The sequence below is a fragment of the Antechinus flavipes genome, chromosome 3 (assembly GCF_016432865.1).
Source record: "Antechinus flavipes isolate AdamAnt ecotype Samford, QLD, Australia chromosome 3, AdamAnt_v2, whole genome shotgun sequence".
Lineage (NCBI taxonomy): Eukaryota > Metazoa > Chordata > Mammalia > Dasyuromorphia > Dasyuridae > Antechinus > Antechinus flavipes.
Genome location: NC_067400.1, coordinates 333,236,458 through 333,247,991, shown reverse-complemented (window position 1 = coordinate 333,247,991; position 11,534 = coordinate 333,236,458). Strand labels below are relative to the sequence as shown.

The following is an 11,534-nucleotide window of genomic DNA, read 5'->3' as shown; positions in this document are numbered from 1 at the left end:
TAAGAGAACAGTTCCCTTCCCCTTTCAACAACAACAACAACAACAACAGGAAACTTAAGCAAGAACTCTCATCTCCTGATTCCAGGTACATGTTCCATTATGTTATACTGCCTTTCCCTGAAAAGAAAGGAAATAAATATAATACACAGTGCCTAACCACATTTACTCAGCAACCTAAAAACATAGAGTTTAAAGCTGATATTGCCCTTAGAAATCATCTAGTCCAACCCCTTATTCTTCAGACTAAACCCATGCCAAAGGTTACCTAGTGAGTTGTGGCATTGTGGCAGGAATCCAGATTTCCTAATTCTTAGATTGGTTTCTACCTAAGTAGACATTTTTATTTTCATCTATTCTTCTTCCAGTTGATGGAAGTATTTGTTAGATTTGGAGTAAGAGGATCTGGTGGTATCCTGGTTCTTTCACTTGCTACATGTTATCTTGGTAAAATCATTTAGCTCCATCTGTAAATAATGGGGTTCAATTAGACTGACCTCCAAAATCCTTTCCAATTCATCTATAACCATGATTGCCACATTATATGCACCTAACAATAGGCCACCTTATGCAGAATTAGATTACTTCTGTTCCACTAAAATTAGAAGAGATCCAGGATTATTGAAGGAGTGGGATGTGAGCCAGGGGAATAACCTCCTTTACTCTTTTTTTTTTTTGGGGGGGGGATGCAACAACTTTATTGAAAGAAAAGTGCAGTGAAATTACTCAAAAGCTTGAAAGAAACTTGAGGGAATTTAGACACCTCCCCTCAAGCGCAGGACTAAGTGAAGAGTTGATTCTTTCTGGATGTTGTAGTCAGACAGGGTGTGACCATCTTCCAGCTGCTTTCTGGCAAAAATCAATCTGATCTGTGGGGATGCCTTCTTTATCCTGGATCTTTGCCTTGACATTCTCAATGGTATCACTGGGTTCTACTTCAAGGATGATGGTCTTGCCAGTCAAGGTCTTCACGAAAATCTGCATCCCACCTCTTAGACAAAGGACCAAGTGCAGGGTGGATTCCTTCTGGATGTTGTAGTCAGACAAGGTGCGACTATCTTCCAACTGCTTTCCAGCAAAAATCAATCTCTGCTGATCTGGGGGGATGCCTTCTTTATCCTGGATCTTTGCCTTGACATTCTCAATGGTATCACTGGGTTCTACTTCAAGGATGATGGTCTTGCCAGTCAAGATCTTCACGAAAATCTGCATCCCACCTCTTAGACAAAGGACCAAGTGCAGGGTGGATTCCTTCTGGATGTTGTAGTCAGACAAGGTGCGACTATCTTCCAACTGCTTTCCAGCAAAAATCAATCTCTGCTGATCTGGGGGGGATGCCTTCTTTATCCTGGATCTTTGCCTTGACATTCTCAATGGTATCACTGGGTTCTACTTCAAGGGTGATGGTCTTGCCAGTCAAGGTCTTCACAAAGATCTACATTGTCAAGTGGTGGCGATGGCGACACACACACTGAACAACAGAGTCAACTCCTGTCCTCGGCGGATCTCCCTTTATTCTTGATATGTATGATATTTTTTTAAGTGTGTAAAATATAGAATTTCAAAGATTGTGAACTAAAAAAATTCACCCATTATTTGCAGGTATGCAGAACAGATTCTCAAGAACAATAGAATCCCACACCTAAGATGATCTATTCTGATTTACCAGTCACTGATGGAAATAATTCCTCACTTAAAGATGAACAATCAATAGCAATCTTAACTTCAGGCTTTTGTTTTTATTATTTCATTGATCCACAATTTAATTATGAACAATATGTTTTTACATCAAACAACTCTGGTATTTCCTCAAAGGCACCTCATTCCAAAATGGACAAGATGGAATGATTATAACATGGGCCCAAATGAGAAGCTGTTTTCAATTAAATCTCCTACCCATTCAGACTATTCTACATTTCTCTATTAACATCTTGGCATAACAATGTTTTCAGAGGTTCAGGGGAAAAAATCTGTATTCAGGGAGATAAAAGAGTTTAATCTGATCCACAAGTTTAATTTCTGCTGTGAATTTAGTTTGGAATATAGTAATGAACTTCTAAAGTGCTTGACTTGTGCTTCCCTTCCCAAGATCAATGGTAGCTTGTGAATATGACTAATGAATATGTCCATACTGATTCTCTGGGATTCTTAGAAATGCAAGTGTCACAATGATTCACAGATCAATCACTTTATTTCTCTTTCATGAGCTAAGTTAAAGTGAAAAAAGATGTGGGTAATTTTCAGATGGAAATATCTAGTCATAATGAAAGTATTTTTAATTCTGAAAGGAATTAAGGAAGATAGGAAAATGAAGAGGGAGGAAGAGAGAGAGAGAGAGACAAAGAGGAAAGAGGAGGAGAATAAAAGGTGGGAGGAAGGGGAAGGAGAAGAAAGACTAGAAGAAAGGCTTTAACAAGGAATTTCCACCCACTCAGTAGTGAGATAGAATTAGAGTTCTTTTAAGAATCAGAATTACAAAGCCTGGGACTTGGAAGGGAGGTTAGAGATGAGAACAGTAGTGAAATCCTGAGTATTGAATGATCTATATCCCTACCTTATTCCCAATCATGGAAATGGAGTTCCTAGGTTATGACTTTAATACTGACAGTTGGACTCTCTTGTATCTAGCTCAGAAGTTTTCAAATTGAATGTAGGGGATGGCAGCAGGCAAAAGCTAGGTAGTACACAAGGGACCACAGCACCAATTTTCAAAGTAAGCAGCACTTTACAAATGTGAAATGCCATTGAAGCTGTAAGGATGAGAATCCATTAGCAGATAATTGAAAGTTTATTATATTCCTGTTCCTGTGGAATAGAAATATTTGTAATTATATCCCTTTCACTGTCTGAAACATATTTTATGTGGGTCCCTAGCAGTTCCAAGTTTTAATCACCAATAATTATGCTCCTACTCAAGGACCAAGTGCCCATACAAAGGAGTTTGTATATAAACAGCTATTCCTGTTCACCGAGTTTTTCCAGTACATTGAGGACCGGTGATTGCAACTTCTCTGTTTACATAATATACACCTGCAGGTGTGGAGGAAGTAGAAATTCATGTCAGCTGGTCATATTACATTAGGTACCTGAGCTTAGTCTATGATTGGCTAAAAGATGGTTTATGCAATGATTTCTTTTCAAGATTAGAGAGGTCCATGCACCTGGATGAGAGTGGATAATTTGTTTTCTGCTCCATGTCTAGTCTTAGCAGACACAAATTGGGGATATAGTGAAGCTTTTTTTCTGGTTATGACCCATAGGGTTCAGTATTTAAAACTCTACTCAAATGGCTTTTTATAAGCTACTAATTTGTAATCTCTTTAAAATATCATGAAATGGGGATGGGCAAATGCTAATCTTGTATGTAAAATATCTTATTAAAAAGGAAGCTATGTCTATAAATGCAAATTGGAATAAAATCAGTATTGGAAAATGGTACTGTATTTTTTAATGGAAAAATAAGGAAAAAACACTTTCTTTCAAGGCCTACTTTCATTTAAAAAAATAAAAAAGCACCTTAAACTCTTTGAAAGTAGAAAACTGAATGGCATATTCCTGAATACTATCAAGTTCAGCTTTCTTCAGATATTTAACTCACTTCTAGCAACACAGCTGCATCTATAATGTTTCTTGTTTTGATTAGAAACATACAAAAGCAGGTAGTGTCTGTCTGCTTGTTAGCCACTGATCAAAGCAAAATACTGAATTCTTTTTGAATGAAAGGCATTTCCCCAGTGCCCTATACGAGGATGAAAATAAACCTCTTGTGGGTCTATTATATCCCTCTAAACTCATTACATTGTTTTCTTCTTAAAGCAATGGGGAAAATGTAATTCATCTCCCCCCCCAAAGGGAAATTGCATTATTTTGGAAATGGTATGTATACATTTACTATGCTCAGTAATAGTATTTCTAAGAATAAGATTTATCTACATATCAATAAGTGTCTATTGAACCTACTATATGGGCAAGGTGCTGTACTAATTGCTATGGAAGAGACAAAGATAAATAAAACATGTTCTTTGCTTCTAAAGTGCTTACATGTAGTTGCAATATAGAATCATCATTAGGATTTAGTTTACATATCTGCCTTATGGGAATATAGCATATCTAGCATCACTTTTGGAAATTTAAAATCTTAAGTGTCCTTTGGGAACATAAGATTTTCATGGCTTTTTTGGCTCTTTCCTTGATTTCTGAGTTTATGTATTGCAAGGAAATGGTAATTGACTCCACACTTCAGCTTCATAGAGGGTCTGTTATCAGGGGAGTATAAATAAGGGATCATAGCATCATAGCTTTAGAGCTAGAAGAGTCCTTAGAGATAATTTACCTTCATTTTTACAGATGAGGAAATAGTCTTGCGTTGCCTAAGATCTCACACAGTATAGAGCAGATGACATTTAAACTGAGTCAAACTCTGAGTCAAACACAATCAGTGGACCTGAGCCCTGCCAAGTTGGGGGAAGAGTAGGGGAGAGAGAAGAAGCACTCCTATAGGCTCCCTCTCCCTAATATAATTTTAAGAAATTTCATAAAACCAAAAATTGGAGCTATAAAAGTCAAAACAAAGAGGATGGCTGGAGTACTTTCATAGGTGATGCAGAGAAGACATGGAGCTGTCCAATTGCTGAACCAAACATTTTATAGATGTAAGAGGAAACTCCACTTTGTCAATCTGGTGATATCTACTAATCCCTTCTCCGAGTAACAATTTATTGTCTAAATTTCCAAAAAAAGGAAATACTAAATTTCAATTAGAGGTTGGTGGAAATAAAGATGTATTTTTTCCCTACCCATGTTCACAGGCCTGAAAACTATCCCCAACCTCACTCAACTTCTGCTTTAGAAAGAGAACTACAGCTGTTACTTTTGCTTCTATTAGAAGTAGCTGACAAAAGCCAGTATTTTTTAAGTAGAAAAGGCAAGAGTGTTATGTTAGATGAAAGTTGAAATCAATATGAGGATTATATAATCTTTAGATTATATAATATATAAGTAATATATATATATATATATAAAATAATCTATATGTCTCATATTGATTATATATTATACATAATATATCCTGAAGATATCTGCAGAGATATCTCTGAAGAGACTTCAGAGACCATCTAGTTCCATGTGTAACTATTTAAAATTTTCTTCACAATACTGCTGACAAGTAGACATTGAGAATCTACCTGAAGACTCGGTGAGAAGGACTAACTCCTTTCAAAGGAGGTTTATTTCACTCTTGAACACCTTTCATGGTTAAGAATTTTGTTATAACAAACTATTTGAATATGTAAAGATGTCCTCCATAAGTTCTGTTCTCCTGGATAAACAATCATAGTTCCTTCAATCGATCTTATTTCCCTTTTTTTTTTTTCAATTTTCTCATGATCTTCCACTGACACACTCCAGATGCTCTATATCCTTTTGAAAATAATATTCCTGTAAATGAATGCAGTCCTCCAGATATTTTTTCATCAGGATAGAAAATATAAAATAATTATTTCTTTCATTCTAGATACTGTGTATCTAATAATGCCATACAAGATAACATTAAGGCTTGTTTGATCTGTTACACTCCACTGTTGATTCATATTGACCTTTCATATTCCAGATTTTCTCCCTTGTTTTATATAGTTATATCTCTGCCAGTCTGTATCTATGAAGCTTTTTTTTTTTTTTTTGGTTAATTATATAATTTTATACACAAGCACACACAGACAACCATACCTCTACCAAAAGATATCCTAATTGTTCTGGCCTGTTATAAACAACTTATTCTCATCAAATGTTCTTTTTCACCCATGTTCCTTTGCATCCAAGGTAGGTTAATATAGATAACAGATCACTCAATATCATTTTCCTTTCTGTTCTCTGGAATATTAAATAACCTGATGGAAATATTAGTACCATCAACTGTTTTCTCATACTGGCTGAATCATCCCTGTATTGTATATGTGGTACCATTCAAATTCTTAGGCCAATGGGACCCCCAATATCCAAATGTTTAGTCTATAAATATTACCAAAATATTTTTAGACTTGTATAATATTTAACTTGAAAGGGACTTTGTAGATCATATTTAGCTCCCTCATTTTAAGATAAGGAGAGTCAGGATTAGAATGGTTCAGGGATTTGAGTTAAAGTAAGTTTAATTCCTCTTTAGTCATCCACAAACCCATGCCACATAGCAGGATAAAGGAAATATAGGCCCAACATTTTCAGGATCATCAAACTGAGATGCATACAATCATACTTAAATACATCAATTTTGGGGGATTGTTGCTTTTCTTGGGATCTTTGAAATATGCATGTCTTAGTGTATCAGTCTCACATGGAGACAAATTAGTATTCAAATAAGGATTTTGGGAGAATGTTTATAATTCTTAAACTAATCTATATGAATTACTCTACTAAAAGGGCTAACAAATCCCAAGGAAGTAGCTTATAGATTTTGGGATACTCTTTCAATAGGTACACATTAAACTCAATTTGAAAATTTGAAGAATTTACTGTGTGTGAGATCCATAGTTACTTGGCTATCTATTATTTTATAATTCTACCTTTGAAGGGACAAAATTATTATGGACTACCTTATTTGTTCATTTCAGATCTGAGTGGTGGCCTTATGAGTGGGCAGAAGAGAGACTTGCACAAATAAGAGTGAGAATAAGAATGAGAATAAGAACAACTAGTATTTACATAGGCCTATAAGGTTCACAAAGTGCTTTGCAAATATTATTTCATCTTAACCTCAAAACAATACTAGAAAGGAAATGCTATTATTATTCCTATTTTGCAGGTAAAGAAACTGAGGTAGACAGAGGTGAAGTGACTTGTACAGGGTCACACAGTCAATATATATATCTGAGGTTTAATTTGAACTCAATGTTTTCCTGATTTTAGGTCCAACTATACCACCTAACTTCCTATAAGATATTAGATTGAGAATTGGAAGGGACCTAAAAATTAATTATAGAGTCCCGTACCATAATTTTATATATGAGGAAAATAAGAGTAAAACTTGGTAAGTGGCTTGCCCAAGGGTCAGTACAAGTACTCATGATTACTACTAGTAAATGTAAGAGGTAAGAATTCAACCTTTTATTTCTGAATTCAAGTAAAGCAGTCTTATCTCCTATACTGTGCTGCCTTTCATTATGAGAGGAAAACAAATGGATATTTCTTGATTGAATAAGATACGAGAGAAATTAAATTTATAACCAATTTTGTCCCTAAGCTACCTATAAAGGGAAAGTGGACTCTTGAGGAAATATAAAGACTTCCTAAAAGATGAAACTGCTGGGGCTAGATGATGAACAGCATTGATGTTGGGTCAAAGATTACTATTCATAGTCATATCCAATTCTCAAAACAAATAAATTGTAGTCAGTATCTTTCCTTCCTCTGTTCTCAAAGAATGATTTGTTTATACCTCTCCAATGTACTTCCCATGGTTCATTTTGAATTATGGACACCTGTATATCTATTGTGGAGTCCCATTATATTGTAATCAAAGAGACTATATCTGATTTACTTTCTTCTAATATTTAGCATAGCCCTTTATACATAATAGACCTTTAATAAATGTTTTTTTCAAAATTGGATTTGTTTTGTAATGGGAGGAACCTAGTTCAGCATAAGGCATATGGAATTTAGTTGAAGGGAAGCCTAATTTTGGGGAAATAATAATAATTGACATTTGTATTATGTAGTATGTAGCTTCCCTCATTAGAATTTCAGAGGAAGTAGCATCAGAGATCCACACCAGAACAAGGTGAGGTGGAAGATACATTGATTTACATGCTTGTATTAATTTGTAGTAGTCTGAACAATATCCAAATACAAACACATGCACACAGCTAAGTAAAAAATGAGGAAAGGAATTTATCCTAAAGTAAACTGGGTATCCAAGCCTTGATTTATTTGAATAATCCATACTAGCCCATAGACCAGGGCTTCTAACCTGGAGCCCAAGAATAGATTTCAGGAGATCCAAAAATTTATTTTTTAATATCTTGACAACTATTTCAATATAATTTGTTTCCTATGTGTTTAATTTTATGCATTTAAAAATCTCATTCTGAGCAGGGATTCTTAGATTTCATCAAATTGGCAAAGGGTCTAATTATATAAATAAAAAATTAAGAACCCCTGAAGTAGATTAAAAAAAACAAAAAGTAGTAACAACCCACAAAGAGATGTAACCAGGTAATGAGGGGCAGATTGCTCATTGAGAGCCAGAGATTGGTTCAGGACTTTGCCAGTTAAACAGAGATGTCTTATGGGTGGTTGGTATACAAGGAAGGTGGGGCTGAGAATTTGATGACACATACCCTAGTCTTTACTGTTAAGTAGACCTACATACTGAGAAGAGCACCCTCTCTTGTCACAATAAACATTTTAAGGTTTATTAAACAATAACTTTGTGAAGTGGAAATGAGGAAATAAAGGCACAGAAAGAGACTAAATAGTCCATAGTCATACGAAGTTAGTAAATGTCAGAGTTTGAATGTAAATATCTTTCCAACTATATCATGCCATAGAATAGGTGAAGACAAATCTTTTCCACTGAAATTTTACTGTGTCCCTCATTAAAAGACACCTCTGGGGTTATGTAGCTAGGGCTGGTATTATGATATAAAGAAAGAGCTGCATACCAGTTAGTAATGGTCAAAATGAGACTCTGGTTGTTGGATGTATTCCAGACAGATTCCTGAAAGTGGTTTCAGCTGCCAAAATCCCTTCTCTTAGTGATTTATAAACTTTCTCTGACAGAAGAGTAACTTCTCCTGATCCTTTATTATGGATGTGAAGACGCAGAGCATATTTTTAGGGATCAGCTCATTGTGAGGACAAGTTTTTCACTCTGAGCCACCCTGGAAGGATGAAGGGGAGAGGTTGGTTGATGCCTACTGGCAAGGACAGAGATCTGCCCAACATTAATTCTTTTTTTTATATTTTATTTTATTTTATTTAATAATAACTTTATATTGACAGAATCCATGCCAGGGTAATTTTTTTTTACAACATTATCCCTTGCACTCGTTTCTGTTCCGATTTTTCCCCTCCCTCCCTCCACCCCCTCCCTAGATAGCAAGCAGTCCTATATATGTTAGATATGTTGCAATATATCCTAGATACAATATATGTGGGCAGAACCGAACAGTTCTCTTGTTGCACAGGGAGAATTGGATTCAGAAGGTAAAAATAACCCAGGAAGAAAACAAAAATGCAAATAGTTCACATTCGTTTTCCAGTCCAACATTAATTCTTTACTGTTAGAAGGTAAATATATTACATGCATCCATGAAGGGTATCATCAAATGTGAGCCAATTTGATTTATGAAAACCTATATTTATAAAATAGATAAATTAAGGAATTATTTTAGTTCAGCCTAATTCAACTTGATGCCCACTTATTGTACATTTACTGTAATACAGAAAACAAATAGAATTTGAGGAGTATATTGCCCTGTTAAAGAAACAAAAAAATAGTCATGAAACTAATGAAATTCTGGATGAGTGAGGCATTCCTTTATGAAGAATGTAGAACACAGAATTAAAATAGAATAAAATATTAGAGAATAATTAGTTTATTGTTTTAATTTTACACAACAGCTGAGTTATAGAACACTCTGAGGTCCAGAGTGTGAAAATGATTGCATAAGATCATACAACTTGTCTGTGGAAGAGCTGGAATTACAACTCTGATCTTATGATTTCTAATTGAGTGTTGCATCTATTATATCTTGCAATCTTCAAGGATTATGAGGAGGCTATACTGAATATATTGGAAAGTGTATTTTAGGGGCTGATGCAGGAAATATAATTGGGCAGGTTGTTGTCTGTCCTTACTTTTGAAGAAGATCATGACATCAGGGAAGTGATGCTGTGACATGTGAATTGGATTTAAGTGAGAAAGGGCTGTGCAAGGTCACCAGTCTCACTTTTTCCTCTGCAGCCATCTGGGACCAGTGACAATATATAGAACAGGACTACTGGGGATGGGTGTGGGTAAAGTCACTTTTTTAAGCTAAGGGTTTTTTTTTTTAAAACAGATTTCAGTTTGACTAAAGCAATGTGTAATAAATGATTAAGACTAGGTAAGAAAAGAGGCAGACACTTGTTTCTTTTATCTAGTCAAAGGGGAAAAATCAATACAGGAGGAGAAGACTCTTAGGATTTCTGGCCAAAACAAAAACAATTACTATTTACATTCACCCATCTGGGCCCTAAGAGTGACTAAGTGGGGCTTGGCCTGGGTCTTACTGTTTGTCAATTAATGAGAGCCCGAATGATTTGGATTTAAGTCATGGTCCTTGCCCTTGTACTAGATAGAGTAGCAGCAGAGTACAAGTGAAACTTAGGATGAGAATTTGGTATTTGAGCTGACAGCAATAATAAAGAACATCAATATAACAGTTGCACTGGAATTAGTGATGATTTAAGAAGATGAGTTTGAGGTTCAGGACAGATTAGAAGAGGCAGTTGATATTCCAGACAGATCTAGAAATGACTGGATAATGGAAATTATTTGTGAAGAATGGGAGTGCCAAAATGTGCTTTTACACCCTCTGAGGAACAGCATTGGTCCTTAAAGCTCACGAAAGGCTATTATACATGGTTATGCCCTCCTCTACTAGATAATGATATAGAATAACAAGGGAGAAAGGGCAGAAGATCTCCTATAGGACTAAGCGCCAGAGATGCCTTCAATAACTTCCATCTTTACTGTACCTGAGATAAAACATATATTTAGGTAGGAAAAGTGTTGGTAATTTTAGTGTCTTCTTTGAGCTAATCAGCACATGGCAACTGATAGTTTTATGGACAAGATGTAGCAGTAGGAGCTAAATGAGGCTCTGAGGAGTTACACAATGGCACAGTTAGGACGCCCTAGAGTATCTGGATATTTTATTCTATATCAACATTTGGTATGTGTGCAACCAGCCATCATTCCCCTAATGGTCAGTTGGGCCCCTTTGGGTTGCTGTCTGTATGATTGTGATTACGAGGCTGTGTTGATAGAGAGTACAGGCCCAGGTCATGTAACAAGGGAGAAAGGTAAGCAATAACAAGCTGTCTTAGATTTAGTTTCTGAGTTGCAAACTAACTATTAACCAAGGTGCAAGGCTTTCCTTACTTCAGACATTGAAATGTGGTGATCCAGCAAATAAAGAAGAGACAATATAAAGACAGCAGCTTTTACAGTTTGCTCAACTCTTCCTTCAACACCTCTTGGACTGGTGTGGGAATGACTTAATAGAATCATCTTTTACTCTTCTTTGTCTTGACAACTAAAATTATCTTCAGAGAGTCCACTAGAACAGACTTTAATTTGGGAGCATTTACTCTCACAGCTCCAACATACTTATTAGTCTCTGAATAATCCTGACAATAACTACAAGTAGATTTTTAAAAAAAAATCCTCAGATATTGCAATAGTGCATATATATACATACATATATGAATAATATATGCATTTATGTTTATATATGTGCACACATACACAGAGCTATGTGCTTTTCAGTAAGTGACTT

At 35.5% G+C, this 11,534-nt stretch overlaps 1 protein-coding gene across 1 annotated transcript; it reads right to left on the bottom strand.

Moving 5' to 3' along the window:
* Positions 1-679: 679 nt before the first annotated feature.
* Positions 680-1,488, bottom strand: LOC127554258 (polyubiquitin-like). Its single transcript, XM_051985648.1, has one exon. It carries the CDS (start codon positions 1,363-1,365, stop codon positions 814-816), a length of 552 nt encoding a protein of 183 aa, XP_051841608.1. The 5' UTR covers positions 1,366-1,488; the 3' UTR covers positions 680-813.
* Between the last annotated feature and the right edge of the window lie 10,046 nt (positions 1,489-11,534).

Bases quoted from the DNA above. Each gene is read 5' to 3' on its own strand.
- LOC127554258 (XM_051985648.1), bottom strand. From the start codon at position 1,365: ATGTCAAGGCAAAGATCCAGGATAAAGAAGGCATCCCCCCCAGATCAG.